General features: G+C 44.5%; 1 protein-coding gene across 2 annotated transcripts in view; it reads left to right on the plus strand.

Moving 5' to 3' along the window:
• PRKCE (protein kinase C epsilon) overlaps nt 1–19,563 on the plus strand; it is a 538,653-nt gene that overhangs the window by 310,695 nt on the left and 208,395 nt on the right. For both annotated transcript variants that reach the window (XM_007970759.3, XM_073022947.1), the window contains 3 exons: nt 15,337–15,496; nt 17,876–17,910; nt 19,235–19,320. In XM_007970759.3, the coding sequence (XP_007968950.1) occupies nt 15,337–15,496; nt 17,876–17,910; nt 19,235–19,320 (281 nt within the window). The remainder of the gene's footprint in view (nt 1–15,336; nt 15,497–17,875; nt 17,911–19,234; nt 19,321–19,563) is intronic.

A 19,563-nucleotide genomic window follows, 5' to 3' on the forward strand; every position in this document is an offset into this window, starting at 1 on the left:
TGTGTAACACCGAGTACAGTAGTCACAATACCCACCTCCTTTTTCTCCCCAGCAAATCTTGGTTGAGCAAATGCACAAGTCTCAGAGTTAAAAACATTTTTCCTTCCAATGTTTACCCTAACTTTCTCCTGCTAGTTTACCTATTACCTCTTGAATTAAGTATTTACTACTATATAACAAGTTATCCCAAATGTAGCAGCTTAAGATAGTAGTCAAGATTTATTGTCTCATTCAGTTTCCATGAGTCGGTGTCTATAACCCCATAGCCTTTAGGGCTGCAGTGCCTATGGCACTAAAAGGCTTGCTATTTGTTTGAGGGGGCATGTCCCATTTCGCTTGGCACATTCACACCCTTTCCATGTTCACCAACTAGCACCCGGGGACAGACAGACAGGCCCCATTTAGACTTTGAGTTCAGGAGCAGCTTTAGCTGAGGAGCCAGGCTTGCTAGCATTTCAGAGGTGTAGCAGCCTGCCTTGGCCAGGGTAGTGCTACTCCATTGCCAGGGAATCTTTTTTTTTTTTTTTTTTTTTTTTTTTTTTTTTTTTTTTTGAGACGGAGTTTCGCTTTTGTTGCCTGGGCTGAAGTGCAATGGTGCGATCTTGGCTCACCGCAACCTCCGCCCTCCGGGTTCAAGTGATTCTCCTGCCTCAGCCTCCTGAGTAGCTGGGATTACAGGCATATGCTACTACGCCTGACTAATTTTGTATTTTTAGTAAAGACAGGGTTTCTCCATGTTGGTCAGGCTGGTCTCGAACTCCCGACCTCAGGTGATCCACCTGCCTCGGCCTCCCAAAGTGCTGGGATTACAGGCGTGAACCACCGAGCCCGGCTACCAGGGATTCTTAAAACTCTGGTAGACCTCAACCCCAGCCTCGCCTTTGCTACCTGTTCCCAGGTACTGCTTAAACCAAAACCTTCTGAAAAGGCAGGTGGGTGACGACCATCTGCAGGGCTTAGATTTTTGGATTAGGAATGTGACACTTTAAGTAAAGACACAACTATTGGGCTTTCCTGAGGTCAGCAAGGTGTAGGATGGAAGGTGAATTTTAGGAAAGAAGTTGGGTAATAGGGAACCATTCCTACTTTCCCCTCAGGGCCCTAAAGAATGTATATCTATAAGAAGTCTGGCTGAGATTTAAGTCAGGGCCTGTGGCCAATCATATTTACCTTCTAGACAAAGATAACTCACGCATGTGAGGAATTTGGCCTCCACTTTTACTTCATTAGCACCAAGAACTGAGCTAAATGGATCTCCCTTAAGCATCTGTGGCCTCAGAATTTTTTCTCAGGTTCATTAAACTGAAAACGCCCACCACCCCACCCTCCTTTTTGTTCCCCTCTTGGCAGTTTTCATTTTCTCCAAATGGAAGTTTATAGATATGCAGCTCAGCATTTAGCTGATGTTTCTGTTGGTTGCAGAGCTATTAGAAATAGACTTTTTTTCTCACACAGTGACTCTTCTTTTCCCAGCATTCTCGTATCACTAGAGAAGACAGCTCAGGGGGAGAGAGGAGCTGTCAAGCCCTAAGGCCTGAATAACTGGGAATCTGGCGAATTTCCTGGATTATGATGTCCCCTGGCTTGGGAGAAGTGCCAGCAGCGGGGGTGTCAGGGAGAGGCACTGTGTGCATGTGCGTGTCCGAGCTCATGAGCCCTGAAGGAGCATGAGTTAGATTCTGGGATGCTTTCAGTTATGAAAAGCATTATTGCTTTTGACCTTCTCATCCCTCTCTCCATGTGCAGAGTTTTGGTCAGTCTCAGTGGAACATAAAAACTGGTAAGAAAAAGTTTAATTGAAGCAGGTTTTTGAAGCCAAAGGAAAAGATATAAGTTCCACAAGAGCTGTGGCCATTATAGCTGTTTCTATGGAAAGACTTGGGGCTTGTTCACCTATATGAAGCTTCTGAAGGGAGGTCTATCTCCCAGTGCCCTGCCATGGGGACTAGATGGGCCTGGCTCAATAGAAGGGAGGGTGGAAGGAAGGCAAGCTCATTTCCTGATCAGAAGGAACCAAAAAACCAGGGAGAGTAGATTGTGTTATGTAAAATGAGTCCCTCTGCTTTCTGGGAAGATGTGGGTTCATTTAGGTATTTACCAGCTCAGACTGGGTGGCATAATAATCATCTTTACTTGTTTTTATTTATTTATTTTTTTAGACTGAGTCTCGCTCTGTTGCCCAAGGTGGAGTATGGTGGCACAATCTCGGCTTACTGCAACCTCTGCCTTCTGGGTTCAAGCAATTCTCCTGCCTCAGCCTCCCGAGTAGCCGGGATTACAGGTGTATGCCACCACACCTGGCTAATTTTTGTATTTTTATTAGAGACAGGGTTTTGCCATGTTGGCCAGGCTGGTCTAGAACTCCTGACCTCAGGTGATCCTCCCACTTCGGCCTCCCGAAGTACTGAGATTACAGGCATGAGCTACCGCGCCCAGCCACCTTTACCTCTTTTTATCCTCTTTCTCCATTTCCTTTGCCTTACCATTCTTTCATTGCCTTTTATCTCCATTTTATCTTCAGACTCCCTGAAATTCTTCTTCCTTCCCAGGTTATCTAATCAGAATACCCACCTGGTCAGCGTTCTGGGAGTCCTGCTGGGACTCCAGATCTCTTGGGAAAGACCATTATTTTTCTTTTTAATTCTGACTTTAAAATTAGCAAGTGCTCAAAACTGCCTTAGTAAAGAATGAGTTTGAGAAACTAAAAAGTTGGCTCACTGTGGTAGTCTGGGAAATTGTGCAGGCACGTTCCTTTGAGAAGCTCTGTGGAGCCCAAGGTGAGGTAGCTGGGAGCCTTGTGACGTCGAAGGGTGTGATCTTGAGGTCACTTTGCTTTACTCTCATGGAATGTGGCCTACCACTGACTGGGTGATGTGGAATGGCTGCTACAAACAGCACTGGAAGGGTGTGGGTTTTTCAATAAATAACCCCATAGCCCTTAGGCCTGCAGTGCTGATGGCATTAAAAGACTTGTTATTTGTTTGAGAGAGGAATGTACCACTCCACTTGGCAAATTCACACCCTTTCCATGCTCACCAACCAGCACCTGGGTACGGGCAGAGATCCTACTAAGACTTTTAGTCCTGCTGTCCACTGGCCTGTTTTAATACAGCATTTTAGAAGCATGAACAGTGGCCAGAACCTGGCCTCATGGAACGTGAGCTCCATTGTGCTCAGGTGCCCGATAATGCAGCAATTGCTCAGTTTCCTGTGATTCATCTCAGATCATCACTGGCACCAATAGGGATTCTGGTCCCACCCTTGGCTGGTGCCCCACTTGGCAGATTTCCCAGGCTGGGAGCACTCTTTGAGTTTTCAGCAGGTCTGCCTGGAGGGATTTTGCTCTGTGGTTTCCTCCTGGAAGTAGTAATTTTTCCTGGGTACCAGAGGCACGCAGTATAAGTTCCACCATGACTAATATATAACCGTAAGTGGATGTAGGAGGGAATGAATGAATGGGCGAATGAATGAATGAACGTAGACTAGAGGCTAGCAGACTTCCTGCTTAAGTGAAATCACTGCTCCTCAGTGCTTCTTCGTGTTCAACACAGTGTGCTTGGCATCAGAAACCATGGGGCAGTGAGATTGGAGTTTGGCATCTTCTTTTCTCCCACTATCCGTCAATCACCATGTTTTGCCTCAGTTTACCCTAGTGCTGCTGTGCCTACCATATCAAGGTCTGAGGTTTTCACTTTTTTTTTTTCCTATATAGTGAACACTAGCTGCAGTTTTGTTTTCATACCTGCACAGAGCATAAGTCCCGCCATGAACACAGCAAAGATCCTTCAGAAAGTCAAGAGGAAGAAGAAACAACGGTTCATGTTAAACTTGAGACGCTAATCTTGAAATGCCACCGGTTCTCTTCTGATTAGATTACATGCAGAATAAAACATGCAGGCAATCGCAAACCTCTCCTTTCAGACGTTTCTGATTCTCATTGTGTGCCTCTCTGGGAAGATACAGATAGCATCGAATAATCTCTCTGAGGGAATTAGTTGCTGTTTCCTCTTTCCTGTTTTGAACAAATTTTCTTTAATGCATTGTGGGAGTACACATGTAGAACATATTCTTTGACATCGCATAAATATTTACACAATATTTAAAACTCACTGTCATGAAGTATTTATTTCACTTGCAAACATTATCATCTATTTTTCTATGGAAAATTACAAAATAAAAGGCGCGGCTGCTGTGATTTTTAGTACCTGGTTTTGTTTGGTTTATTTTCTTTCCATTGACCTTGCATATTTACCAGTAAATTTATAAAGTCAAAACAGAGCATTATTGAAACAGAAAATTCAGTAGACTGCCCAGAGATTGAGAGGGGAAGGTTGCATCCTAGCTTCTGTGAGGAGCACCTCCCAGTCATGACCACTGTAATCTGGACTATCATGGCAATTCCTTGCTTTATTAGCAGAGACCTGTCTATTAAGGACCAGATCCAGAATTTCTGAGAACAAAAATTGAGAGAGTAGCCATGGGTTATCGCTTTGGGCCTAGAACATTGCCTGGAATCCAGTGTCCACATGATAAACATTTTTTAGGATGAATAGCTTATTATATACCCTTTCAGAAATTTTCCATCCGCAGTCTTGCTTATATGTGTTTGAGTATATATATATTTTTTCTCATTTTATACAAATAAATACACACTATCGATGTGTTTCTTAGTCTTCTTTTTCTGGTTACTTTCTTGGTGGGCTTGGCATAGCTGCTTTGTTAAACCGCTGCATTAAGTTCCATTATGTGGGTGTGCCATGACTTAATCAGTCCCCCTCAGCTTTCTTTTCTAAGTCTCTAGGTGAAAGCAAGGGCAGATGTGTGGGGAGGTGGGTGATCAGCAGCTGACAGGAACCTTCTACACACGCAGTTGGTGCAAGTGGGACTAGGCTATTTCGCCATCCTTGGGAGATGTGGATGGCTGGGCAAGGGTGGGAAATCCCAAACTGACCTTTACTGTTGGCTGCATGGCCTTTCACAAGACAGTTATTTAACCTCTTTGAGCCAAAACTAATGCCTTGTGACATTAGAGGAAGTATGTAAGATGCTTACATATTGCATGAATATTTAATATTGATACTTCATAGATGCTTAACATGACCGCCGGTGCCTGTGATGTTCTCATGCACATGTGTATGAGATACTATCTCACACGTGTGTAATGCTCTGTCACATGTGTGAGCTACTACCTTGCACGCATGTGGGACACTATCTCATGTGTGTCAGATAGTAGTACCTCATACACTTAAGGTGCTTAGAATCATGCTCAGCATCTGGCAGGGGCCGCATAAATGCTAGCTGGCATCTTTCGGCTTTCGAATAGCCAGGGTTTGACAGTTGTTTAGACCAAAATACCAGGACAGTTGAATTGCTTTCTTTGTGTTGTAAAATTATCTTGAAGACTGTAATCACTCTTTACCTGGATTCCAAGAAAAGCCTCCCGATGAGCTGCCCCCCACCCCAACCCCAGGCTTTTCCTCAATCTAGTCCCATTTCTGATTTTGTTCTAGAGCTAAGTCAGTGTTCCTTGCCTAGCCCAGTCTTCCTGACAGTTTTCCCAGTCTGGAGATGGAGTGAGCTGTCCTAAAGCCTCATGGGATGGGGTGTGGGAGAGATAAGGCAGACGCTCCCTCTTACAGTGGCAGGTATGTAACATCTGGGGGTAGCTGAACCCCAGCAGGGTGGAGGCCACAAGGGAGCATCAGAGCAGGTTCTGCAGGGTCAGGGCTGAGGCTGTCGTTCTTCCTCAGTGAGGCATTGTTGGCTCCAGGGAGACAGAGAGATGCAGGGTTTCTGGAAGTCAGTATTGGATAACTAAAGTCATGGCTTTGGTGGATACAGCCTGTTTTTGGAAAGATAAAAGAGAAAGAACCTGAACCATGGCTCTATATGTCTGATCTCCTCAGGGCCAGGAGTGTGCTGGTGGTAAATACTTAACAACAACCTCCTCAAGGAAGTCCTGATTTGTAGCATTTGTTGATTTTCCTGTAAAGGCTCCCACGGTGGCCATTTCAGGCTACTATGTGTAGTCCCCAGATGTGGAGTGGTGTGTACTACAGGATCCAGAGCCGGCTCCAAACCCCACTGCCATGGTCATAGGAGGAGAAAACCCTCCCTTCAGCATGTGCTAGATGCCAGGCGAAATTCAACAGTCACCAGCTGAACCGATCACATTTTTGGCAGTATTTTTTCTCTGTCACTTCTGGTCCTTACACTATCGATTTTGGGGGCCATCCTGGAGTGTCCCCTGGGGTGAAAGAGGTCCTGGAACCCTACCTACCACCCCACAGGAGACCAGCAGAGGGAGAGAAGGGCAAACAGGAGCCACCCTCCCACCACCTTTGCGAAGCCTGGTGTGCTTAGGAAGGAGAACTTCACGTGGGCCTTTATCAACCATTACAGTCAAGGTCAGGACTATGGTGCAAGCAGAATTTAGGGCTGCCCCAAGTCTCAGGAATCAAGATAAATAATACTGTAATGTAGTAGTTTAGAAAATCAGATTCATGAAGGAAATAACAAAATTTGAAGTAAAGATGCAGTCAGGATGACTCACTTTTTTCTTTTTTTCCTTTTGCCTCAGGATCCAACATGGGTCTGCGCTGCTCCACTCAACTTGAGGTTTAGGTTGAGCCATGGAATTGCCCCTCTCCTGATAGATAACATAGGAAAACAGTGGCTCAAAGAGATTAAATTACTTGTTCAGGGATATTAGGCAGGTTTTGGGAAAGAACAAAATTTGTCCAGTCTGCTAACACCTCATTCAACCATACTGGCAGAAAGGGGAGGTCAAAAGAGAGAGCTCAGAGAAAAGAAAGAGGATACCACAGTGCACCTGCCTAGGGAAAGATCCCTGTGTGCCCTGAACACAAAGGGTAGGGGACTGTCCTACAGTGAGGAATGACAGTGGTGCCCCAAGATCATGCATGTCAGCAAGTCCGGCCCAGGCAAGGTTGGCCCTTGTTCTTGGCAGTTCTTGCTCCATGTACTCTAGAAGGCATTGCTGGCATCCAGGCATACGTCAGTGTGTGTTAGAAATTCACTGTTAGAGATTCACAACTGCAGAGATATGGAATCAATCTGAGTGCTCACTAGCCAATGAGTGGATAAAGAAAATGATATATGTATATAGACACACACGCACACACACACACACACACACAACATACATACCATAGGATACTATTCAGCCATAATCAAGAATGAAATAATGTCTTATGTAGCAACTTGGATGGACTTGGGGGACATTATTCTAAGTAAAGTAACTCAGGAATTGAAAACCAAAGACTGCATGTTCTCACTTAAAAGTAGGCGCTAAGCTAAGGGTATGCAAAGGTGTACAAGTGGTATAATGGACATTGGAAACTCAGAAGGGGAAGGATGGGAGGGAGGTGATGACGAGAAACTACCTATTGGGTTCAGTGTACACTACTCAGGTGACAGGTGCACTAAAATCTTAGACTTCACCACCATATCATTCATCTGCATAACCAAAAACCATTTGTACCCCAAAGCTATTGAAATAAAAAAAAAAGTTTTGTTTTTTTTTTTAAAGAAATTCTCTGCTGACTATTCCTAAACTAAAAGGCATCCTAAGAACACTGAGGTTGTGGGTGCCCATGACCCCACATGAGGAGGGTGTTCAGTTTTTCCAGCTTGCTTTTTGTGTGGGAGGAGATGTGGTGGGTAAGAGAAAGGACAGTGGAACAGTGAAAACTTCAGTGACCAGACTGGCCAGAAAACGTGGTCTAGGGTTTGGCGCCAGGGGCCATCTCTCCCTGAGTCCCTGAGTGTTCCTCTGGTGCAGACTGCGAAGTCTCACCCCCAAGGAAAAGGGGCCAGGTGAAGTTAGACAAACAGAAGAAGAACTGCACAGTACAGACCCCTTTTTGCTGTTCTTGCCACCTGCCTACAGCCTGTGAGAGATTATCCTGTGCACTGGGGCCGTAAAATGTTCATTGATATAAAAGCTTCTGGAGTTTGAAGTTCATAGCCTAATTGAATCAAGGAGAAACCATCCCTGGAATGTTGTTGGAGGTTGGGGTTACTGTGGGTCTTGAAGCTGCTTCAGAGGACGTCCCTGCTTAGCCTTATGCCTTTGTGAATTCTTGTTACATCTGCACAGCCAAGTTCTGCATTTCCACAGAAAGCTTCCCAAAAGTTATCCAGCTTTGTCTTGGCCTTTCCTTGACTCAAGTTCACCCCTTCTGCAGTGAGGCAGATGCAGGCATAAAACAAGGGACCTCCAAAGAACCAAATGGGTCCTCTGGGAGGTCAACCAACCTTGGTGTTGCCTCAGAGGTCACGGCAAATGAACTGTCACTGTGTTTGAGCATGGCTGAGTGCGTCCAGTGCCAGCATCTTTTGGAGCGGTTCAGAGGTGAAGGGGGATGGGCCCAGTAACTCTGGTGTGCAGCGGGCCCGGCGTTTACTCAGTCCAGAAGCCCAGGCAGCTGGGAAGCTGGTGGTTTCCCTCTTCTCTCCCCTTCTCCACGGCAAGCTGCCGTTCCCTCACCTCCTGTTTGTGCCAAGCAGCCCCCCACTCCTGCAGCATGACGGAACACCTCATTACCTAATGCTTTTTAGGCGAGTGAAAGCTTTAAAAAGTCATTAAAGAGCATTAGAGAACACTTTTTCAAATGTCAACCTATCTAATCCCATCATCCTGGTGGAGCACCGTTCTTATCTTCAGCCTGCAAATCTGCTTGACATAGAGGTGTATTATTGTTCCTTCTTTTTTCACAATATTACATCACATTTCTCCAGGTTTCTGTGGTCTTTCCTCACCCTTTTAAAGTTGCTGTCAATGTAATGTAATTTATCAGACCATTTGCCAAATAGTAGACAGTCAAGTCATTTCTGTGTGTTGGCTAATATAGATATGCAATGGGAAACATCTATAAGGATATGGCTTTTAGTTTGTTTAATTATTGACTTAGAGTTAATTCCTAAGGAGTTGCCAAATCAAAGGATGTGAATCTCTTTGAGGTATTTCCTGTGTGGTCTCTGTGTCTTGTGATACTGCTTTCTGAAAACATTTTGCCAACTGGCATTGCCTCTAGCAGTGAATGAATAAGTCAGTTTCATAGTAGACTTGCCAATAATGGAAAATAATTTTAAAACAAATTGGTTACTTTTTTAGGTATTAAATGGTATGTCAGTGGTATGCCAAAACTGTTCTGCTTTGCATTTTAAAATTCCTGATTATAGTCAATATCTTATGAAAATTTTACGTTTGTGTCATTTAAGCTGCTATCTATGGGGATCTTGATGTATATATTTCAATTTGTTGATCCATAGGCCTTTGTGGTGGTCTTGCCATTTAATCAGAAACTAATTGGGAGGAAACAATCAGAGAAATTCAGATTGTGAAACATTCAATATGACAACATCCTGGATGCTACATAAATGTATCATCAAAAGGATACATTTATGTATCTAGAACAGTAAAGGAAACTGTTCTAGAGTAAGATTAAGAAGATATGGCAACCAAATGCAAGGCATGAGCTCTGGGTAACTCCTGGATGAAAATTAGAAACTACAAGGGACACTTGGGAAACAATTGGGAAAATTCAAATACAAACTATATATTAGATAATGCCATATCTGTGTTAAATTTCTTGACTCTGTTATTGTGATTATGTAGCTGAATATCTTTGTTCTTAAGAGATAAAGACTGAAGTATTTAAGAGTGAAGAACTACATCTCTAACCTTCAAATAGTTCAGCAAAACTATATATGTATGTATCATACATATTATATATACTATATTATGGATCAATATATAAGTATACATACTATATGTACATACACATATACATACATTTGTGTATCTATTATTTTATACATCAGACGCATACATATTACCTCTACTATGAGAGTTGCATTTTATTTATTTTTTTGTGATAACACTTAACCTAAGATCTATCCTTTTAGCAAATTAAGTATACAATACAGTATGTTAACTATAGGCACAAAGCTGCACAATCTCTAGGACTTATTCATCTTGCATAACTGGAACTTGGTGCTCTTTTGCTAAAATCTCCCCGATTCCTCCTCTCTCCCAGCCCCTCGCAACCACCATTCTGCTCTCTGCTTCTATGAGTTCAACCACGTTCGATTCCTCATATAAGTGGTATCATGTAGTATTTGTCCTACCATTGACTTATTTCACTTAGCCAATATCCTCCCATGCATGTTGCCCCAAATGGCAGGATTTCCTTCTTTTCTGTGGCTGAGTAACATTCGATTGCATGAATACACCATATTTTCTTTCTTTTTTTCTTTTTTTTTAGAAATTGTAACAAAGCATTTTATTTACATCGAAGAAAGCTATGCTAAGGACATAGAACTCTGCTTCAGCTTTCCTTTAGCCTTACACTTCATAAAAGTATCAAGTGGCTCTCTTTGGCTTTTACTTAGTCATCTGTGTAACTAGGGTTGAAGACAGTAGAACACCGCGTGTTAGTGTAAGTCATTCATTTGAGAAGACAATCTCTTTTGAATTATAGTTTCTCAATGTTTGTTGTATCTTTTTAAAAAGAGCAATAGAGATTCTTTTTAGAAAATGCAAAGAAGCACAAGGAGAAAAGTAAAAATCACTTGTAATTCCACCAGTGTCAATGAATGACCAATGTTAATGTTTTCTAAATATTTGGAACATACCTTTCTGCCTTGTGATTTCTTTTGTGTGTATGTGATGAATACACCATATATTTTTTAACCATTCATCCATAGATGGACATTTAGGTTGCTTCCATGTCTTGGCTATTGTGAATGATGCTGCAGTGAATGTGGGAGCGCAGATGCATGAGGACTCTTCAAGGTCCTTATTTTCATTCCTTTGGATTTGTAGAAGTGAAATTGCCGCATCAAATGGTAGTTCTGTTTTTCGTTTCTTAAGGAACCTCCATACTGTTTCCCATAGTGGCTGTACAATTTTACATTCCCATCAGCAGTGCACAAGCGCTCGCTTTTCTCCCAGCCTTGCTAACACTTATCTTTATATATATATATATATATATATATATATATATATATATATGTTTATTTATATATAAAATAGCCATCTTAATAGGTGTGAAGTGACATCTCATTGTAGCTTCAATTTGCATTTCCCTGATGATTAGTGATGTAGAACATCTTTTTAAATACCTGTATACCTGTTGGCCATTTGTATGTCTTCTTTAGAGAAAAATCTACTCAGTTCTTTTGCCCGTTTTTAAATTGGATTGTTTGTTTTTGCCATTGAGTTGTGGGAGTTTCTTAGGTATTTTGGATATTATATATTTCTCAAATATATGGTTTGCAAATGATTTTTTTCCATTCTGCAGGTTGCCTTTTTATTCTGTCAATTGTTTCCTCTGCTGTGCAGAAGCTTTTTAGTTTGATGTAGTCCAACTTGCTTATTTTTGCTTTTGTTGCCTTTTTGGTGTCATATCTAAGAAATCATTGCCAAGACCAGTGTCAAGAAAGTTTTCCCTACATTTTCTTCTAGGAGCTTTATGGTTTCAGGGCTTACATTTAAGTATTCAATCCACATTTAGGTGATTTTTGTGTATGGTAAAAGATAAGGATCCAGTTTCATTCTTTTGCATGTGGATGTCCAGTTTTCCCAACATCATTTATTGAAGAGAATATCCTTTTTCCGTTGTATTTTCTTGGCACTCTTGTTGAAGATCAGCAAGAGTTGTTGATCTTGTTGACTCTTCTTGGCTTGGAAGAATTAGTGTTTGTTAAAATGTCCATACAGGAATTAAAGTTTTTTTTAAAGTGACTGCAAATTTAATATGCTTCCTATCAAATTCTCAAAGGTGTTTTCAATAAAAACAGAAAAAAAAAATCCTAAAAGTCATATGGAACCATGAAAGACTGAACAGTCAAAGCAATTTTGAGTGAAAAGAACAAAGATGGAGGCATCACATTTCCTGATTTCAAAATATATCACAAAACGTCAGCAATTAGAACAGTGTGGTACTGGCATAAAAACAGGCATATAGACCAGTGAGACAAAGGAATTAAGTTCATACATATATGGGAGCTACATTTTGGAAAAGATCTTTCATAGCGGAGGGAAATGCTGAAGGGATCCCTTTCTGGTGGTGGACTCCAGGCCCCAGTAGGGAGGTTCCTGGGGACTGAGGGACTTAGTAGCTCCCCTTTTCACATCCTATAGGCCACTTTCTTCTCCACCTGTGGGTGACAGAGCTGAGGATACTCTGGCCTGACACGTGGCTTTCCTGCCCAGAGGAATGTGGAATTGGGGTGTTTTCACCAGCCACAGGCTCCAACCCCTTTCTCCTGTCACCTGCTTTGTAGCTTTGCACACGAGCCTCACTTGAAGCATGAAGTGTACCCATGTTCTTTCCCTCCTGTGACCTTCTGTTTTTCCATATCTGACATCAAATCTGACTTAAAAGGTAGTGCAGATGATCCTTTGGGGCAACAGTAATAGAAACCCTGAAGGAAGTTGGACTTAGAACTCAGAGTTACAGGAGTTATCCCTGACTGTCTGCCTATCCTGTGCCTGAGGCTCCCCCTCCACACCCCCAGCAACTTTAAACAGCTTCCCCCCAGGTATCAGGGCACCCTGCTGAGAGAGCTTTAAAATGAATGGAGTCAAATTAATTGGTTGCTATATTGCCCTATTGAATTGATGTCAACACAGTTTAGAACGTTTGGTTTCATTGCTAGTCATTTCTGTAAAAAGTTGAGAAATAAGGCTCTTAGGGAGGACTGTAACCACCATCAGAAGTGTTCCTTTGAGAAAATTAGATTGGTCCCATCATCATTTTAACTGAAAACAGTTTCCCAGGATGAAAACAACTAGTCAATTTGAGAGATTTATAAATCAAATTGCATCTTAAATGCATTAGGGGATGGGCTTACTGTTCAAATGTATTCCATGGCGAATCCTGTGAAAGGAGTTCAGGATGCTTTTTTACAAAAAGAACCTGCATCCTGTGTCCTACGATGCCCAGGGTTGATGTTTCTGGATTGGGTTTTTGTAGGTAAGTTTAAAGCAAGTAAGGGCTACTGAATAGATTTGGTTTTTGGTGATCACATTTTTGTTCTTGCTTATAAAAATAGTAGAACATTCTAAACATTGTGAAAGTATGAAGTGGAACAAAAACTTGCCTATGATGGCAGCACCAAATAGCGATTGCCATACTTCTGCAGGTGTGTGTGTTGCTGTCTCTATACTAGAACAGACCTGGGTCCTCCTGTGAGAATTTAGTCAGCAGGTCAAGACCCCTAGGTTGGAGCAGGGTAGGAGGTGGTGAGCTTTCTTTACCCAGAAGGTCAGCGATGTCGGAGACTTTTTGAAACAATAAGCACCACTTGAAACCCAGGTAGGCTAGGGGTCAAGAAGCAGGGGGTCCACAAGCAGACCTCCACCTGGGTCATCTGAGCCTGTGTTGAAGATGCAGTCTGGGAACACCAAGGGCAGATTTCCAATAAACAGCTTCCAGTTTGCTCAGAGGCTGCTGCTTCCTTGAAAGCACACACTGAGCATTTGGTCCCATTCTCACTTTTCACCTTCACTTTTACCTTCCCTCTACCCTACCCTCCAATAACAAGATGCCCTTGGATTAATCCATTGTTTGGGTCACACATATGACCTTCACTTCAGGGAACCTTACATTCAAAGAGGTCCAGGAAGGAGCAATTCTTCTTCCCCTGAAGACTGGCCCTGTTATGGCGAGATGTCAGGCACTCGCTGATGCCTGGAGATATTTTGGGGGCACAGAGCCTTCCAGTGCATTTTAAGCTGACCTGTGCAGGGGACCTTCTAGGAGACCTTCTAGAAGGTGTCAGGAACCTAGGAAGAAGCCCAGAGCCTGTCCACTGTGTTCTTGGGGAAGCCACAGGCAGCTGGACTCTTTGGTGATGAGAGCCACTCAGATGAGAGCTTGGGGACTTTCTGTAAGGAGTGCAGGCCGTCCTTCAGAGCATCATGTGGGTGGAGGAACATTGGCCTCTTTCTCACTCTCTGGGTTAGAATCTGGGCTTCCCCACTGAGTAGCTGTGTTAACAGGAGTAGGTTACTTAAACTCTATTTCTCGCTTTGCATACCTGTAAAATGGGGCTAATAGCAGTACCTTTCAAGTGGAGTTGTTTTGAAAGTTCAGTGAGATGTATTATATCACCAAGATATAACACACTTAGCATAGCACTTGCCACAGCATAAACCCACAATAAACATTTATCATGGTCATCCTTGTCTTAATCAGCTCAGGCTGCAATAACAAAACACCAAAGACTGGGTGTCTTAACCAACAGGCATTGACTTCTCACAGTTTTGGAGGCTGGATGTCCAAGATCAGAGAGCCAGTATGGGTGGGCTCTGGTGAGGGCCTTCTTCCTTGCTCACATGGCAGAGAGCTCACTCACTCTGGTCTCTTCCTCCTCTTATAAGGACACTAACCCCATCATGGAGGCCCCACCCTCATGACCTCATCTAAACCTAATTACCTCCCAAAGACCCCATCTCCAAATAGCATCACTTTGGGGGTTAAGGTTTCAATATATTAATTTTGAGGGGGCAAAAATATGTAAAGATAACAATTTATTATTTTTGTGATCATCTGTGAGTCCCCTTGCAAGGCATTCTCAGTTGGCCGGGCAGTCTCAGAAGTAGAGGGAAGGAAGGTATAGGGAAGACCTTTTTGACCCCAGTGGGATCTTACAGTCCATGGTGATGGTCTTGAGCCTTTGGGAAACTGCTTTCACTGTGTCATATTTCCCTCTCTTGACCTCTGGGAAAATACTCTCGGTTGGCTTAGTCTAGGTCAGAGAAAGAAGGAAGAAGTCAAATTTATTAGGCAGCTACTTCTTGAGCTAGTCAGCTCAGGGTGCGGAGATTCATCTCATTGCATCCTCTCAGCCACCCGTGTGGCCGGCACTGCCATCGCCATTTACAGAGGGGGATGCGCTGAGATGCTCAGGGGAGGAAACACCACCTATCCAAGGTCACACTGCTCAGGAATTGCACTAAGATGCGAACCTTGAGCCTTTTGACCCCCAAGCCCTTGAAACCAGCTGCAGCCTGTGTAGGGAGGAAAGGGGCAGCCAGCCTGGAGCAGAATTTGGATTGGATGGAATCTGAGGATGTAGCAGCAACTGGCATACTCTGGGCCTTTCCACCCTGCGTGTGCTTGCTCACTCCAGCTGCTCAGTGAGACTCCTCAGACCCCCGAGTCCCTCCGCACACAAAGGCTACCTCTCGCTCACCCCAGCTCCACTCTTCCAGGGATGGAGTAACTCTCTAGAGGGAGCTCATTTGGAAGGTGCACTAACCCAGACTCTGTTTTCTTCCCTGCTCTTGTCCTTCCCCAGCCCCTAAAGACAATGAAGAGCGCGTGTTCAGGGAACGCATGCGGCCGAGGAAGCGGCAGGGGGCCGTCAGGCGCAGGGTCCATCAGGTCAACGGCCACAAGTTCATGGCCACCTATCTTCGGCAGCCCACCTACTGCTCCCACTGCAGAGACTTCATCTGGTAAGCCTCTCTCTTGGGAACCTTTAGTTACAACATCTCTGTGGCCAGAAGTCGGGGATGGGGTAGGGGAGACTATGCACCTCGTTTAAAGAATGCTGGCGTGCCTCGTTTCTTCCTTATGTGAATGCAGGGGACTATTCTGGAGGGCTAAGTGTGTGTTTAGTACATGGGGGGAAATACATGGAAAGAAGTGATGGTTTCTGGCAACTTTATACCTAGAGTTTTATCTTGTCAAAGGAGTTAAGATTTTATAACCAACAAGGATATTGTGACTCTGTGTGTGTGTGTGTGTGTGTGTGTGTGTGTGTGTGTGTCTTGTTTTGAGACAGAGTCTCACTCTGTTGCCCAGGCTGGAGTGCAGTGACATGATCTCCACTCACTGCAACCTCTGTCTCCCAGGTTCAAGCAATTCTCATGCCTCAGCTTCCCACGTAGCTGGGATTACAGGAGCACACCACCATGCCTGGCTAATTTTTGTATTTTTAGTAGAGATGGGGTTTCGCCATGTTGGCCAGGCTGATCTAGAACTCCTGGCCTCAAGTGATCCACCCGCCTCTGCCATCCAAAGTGCTGGGTTTATAGATGTGAGTCATTGTACACAGCTGATTGTGTGTTTTTAAAAACGATCTTTATCTTTTAGAGACATACCTCAGGAATCCAAGGTGAGGATTCCACCGAATAATAATCCACTGAGTTATTTACAAGTGAAATTATCTGATGTCTAGGATGTGTTAGAAAATCCGGAAGGAGGCGAACGCAGTGGCTCATGTCTATAATCCCAGCACTTTGGGAGGCCGAGGCAGGCAGACTGCTTGTGGTCAGGAGTTTGAGACCACTCTGGTCAACATGGTGAAACCCTGTGTCTACTAAAAATACAAAAGTTAGCTGGGCATGGTAGCATGTGCTTGTAATCCCAGCTACTTGGGAGGCTGAAGCATGAGAATCACTTTAACCCGGGAGGTAGAGGTTGCAGTAAACCGAGATCACTCCACTCCACTCCAGACTGGGTGACAGAGTGAGACTCTGTCTTAAAAAAAAATTAAAAATAAATAAAAATAAATTAAAAAATCTGGAAGGAGGAGAGGGGCAGGGATAAAGATGATCCAAGACCAGCTCCATTCCACTAACAATACCAAGGCTCAGAAATGAAAATAAGACTGGCCTGATGTCCTCCAGCTAGGAAGTGTCAGAAGTATGATTCTACCCCTAGCAGTCTGACTTTTAACGTTTGTACTTTTCCTGACACCCCAGCAGCCTTTCCGGCAGGCTGTCTGAGCTCTTTGAAGCTGAGGTAGAGGTTGCCTTCATGAACCCTTGGATCCAGCCAGGGAGGGCGAGTGAGGCAGTATGAACCCAGCCAGGGACATCTGCACTGGGCTCTGAGGACCCCTAGGATTCCAGGTATCCAGGAGTCACTTGTCTTATCCTTGCGATGTCACAAAGTCAATCATCCAGGTTGGCGTAGACATCTGAGATGATACAGCTCAGAGCAAGCCCAGCCCAACTGAGGCAGAATTAATGCCCCATTCCAGCCACAGATGCTTCCAATTACCAGGGCAGACCCAGCTCTCTGACCTTTACTTGCTATATTTGGTCATGAACTGAGTGGTTGGTCTTACAGATTTGGGTCTCCTCTAAGCCCACGGGTAAAGGCCACTGAGCTCTAGGTTCCCTGGGGTGGAACCTGAATAACTTCTGGCTTCCACTGGGCTGGGAACTGCAGGGAGCTCCCTGACCAGCTGTAGTTAGTATACTAAGAACAGGGGTAAGGCCAGGTTTGTGTGATTGTTCTGTGTCCATGCTGACTTTATGTCTTGCCCTGGGAATACCACTCTGGCCATGGAAGGAACCTCTAATGTTGGCCTTCACCTAGACAACCTCTTGAACCCCCAGTTCGGGGCACAGATTGGCTTAGAATCATTGGTGGTCTTTGGACTGCCCAGGGAAATCTACGAGCCAGCTGCAGCACTCTTCCACAGTTAGAGGGCCCACAGAGCATGTCCTGGTGCTGGGAGAAGAGGAATGTCCATTCTGTCCATGAGGAAAGGTATGCTTGACTGCTCAGTGCCTACCAGGAGCAAGCAGGGTCGTTTGTGGCTTTCTAGAACATTGCTGACCGCACAAGAATGGCTCTCTGTGTAGGAAATCAAGCTCTGACGCTGACCAAACCTTGCACGGTCCACAAGCACTGGGACTGACCTCTGTGGCCTTCTGGAAGGAGACATTTAAGGCACCTTGCAAGTGGGAGAGAAATTACAATATTCTGCATACTCCATGTACTTGGTGCAATGTGGGTGGTGGCCCGAATTGGGTGGTTTTTCTGTTTGTTTTTTGACCTGGTAAGATTTCACTTAAAAAATAATTTATTCTTCTTTTCAGGGGTGTCATAGGAAAGCAGGGATACCAGTGTCAAGGTAAGAGGCATTTATGAACTAAATCTTCAGAGGCCCATGGTTAGATCCAGATCACTGGCACCCAAAGGAGACAGGTGCTGGGTCTGATGACATTTGGAGGCTCTCCACAGCTTGCATGCTTACACTTCCTCTCCAAGAGGCAGGACCCTGCTTTCTTTGTTCCCACTTAGCCATTACTTCTGCATATATGGGAATATATATGGGAGGTATCTTGCAGGTGCCACCCGTCTCCAGGTGTCCCTGTGGTCTCAGCAGGTCCCTGATCCACCCAGCCTTTGTGTCCCAGCTGGAGCAGGTGGCACTTTCATCTTTCTGAAAGAGACATACTGCTTCAGTTGGAGGCTCTTTGAAAGTCCCACTTTGTCCTGAACTGGGTCTGTGTATTCTGCCAGCTCTCTCCCTCTCTCCCTCCCTAGAGAAGCTTCCTCGCCTGCTGGTTGTACTTGGTATCACTGAAAGGTCCTTGTCGAATCCCTTTTTTTTTGGTCTCAGCTGTAGGATCATTAGCCCTTAAAAATTTAAAGCTCACTTGAAGGTACTAAGATTATTCCTTTCCAGTTAACTGACTACAAATGCAAGGTTAAGCTGTGCAAAATCGGAGGGTGGAAATGTGCCGTGGTCATGTGGTGGTTTCGCTGAGGTTAGAGCAGAGAGGTTTTTCTCTCTCCTCACCCAGCACTGCTGGGTCTCACCCGTGGGGTAGTGTCTGGTGGAAGTTGCTGTTCTTTGGGGTAACATGCACACAGTTACTTACCTCTGCAGCCACCTACTGCCCACATTGCCCTATGACACTAACAACACAGATACAGGCCACTTCTTGTGGATGTATTAAAGTCGATGGGAATTTTAAAGTTTGGTATATCAGGACACAGTCAGATAAAAAAGCCTCAGAACCTCTGCACCGCCTGCTGCAGTTCCCCCTGTCGCATCAGCCACCCTGCGTGGTCCCGAGTGGGGCGCGAGGCCACTACAACACCCCTAACAGGCAATGCTCTATGGGAGGGCGGGAAGGAAGTTTTTCCTTGACCTTGGCATATTGAAGTGAAAAAATTGATCAGTACTCACTGAACTGGAGAAAACTGCTGATGTCCTTTGAATATAAATGTTACCTTGCTCTCTGGAGCATTTAGGAAACTCTGATGGCTCTGATAGCACAGTGTTTAGAAATAGCTGCATGAAAGACTTTCAGGAGGGTATTAAATTAAGACTCAGTGGCAGAAGGGGCCTGGCTCCCCTTGTCCCTCCACCATGCCCTGAATAGATCCTGGGAGGGATACTCCCTTCCCCGAGTGTCGCTCAGTGTTCCTGTCTTTGCTATTTGCAGTTTGCACCTGTGTGGTCCACAAGCGGTGCCATGAGCTCATCATCACCAAGTGCGCTGGGTTAAAGAAGCAGGAGACCCCCGACCAGGTAAGTGTGACACGGAAATTCTGGGCTTCTTCACTGCCAGCCCTTCCCTTCACCGCCTCTTCTGTGGTTCCCAAGAAAACCTTCTCTGCCTGAGACCCTGTCATTTCATTGTGTTGATAAAAAACAAAGGGAGCTGTCCACAGTCTTCCAGCATGAGACACCATCCGCAGGATGAGCACAGGTCCAAATCAGTTCTATCCCCTGGGATGTTATGCCAAGTGCAGTGTAAGCCCAGCGCTCAAG

This window comes from Chlorocebus sabaeus, chromosome 14 (genome assembly GCF_047675955.1).
Source record: "Chlorocebus sabaeus isolate Y175 chromosome 14, mChlSab1.0.hap1, whole genome shotgun sequence".
NCBI lineage: Eukaryota > Metazoa > Chordata > Mammalia > Primates > Cercopithecidae > Chlorocebus > Chlorocebus sabaeus.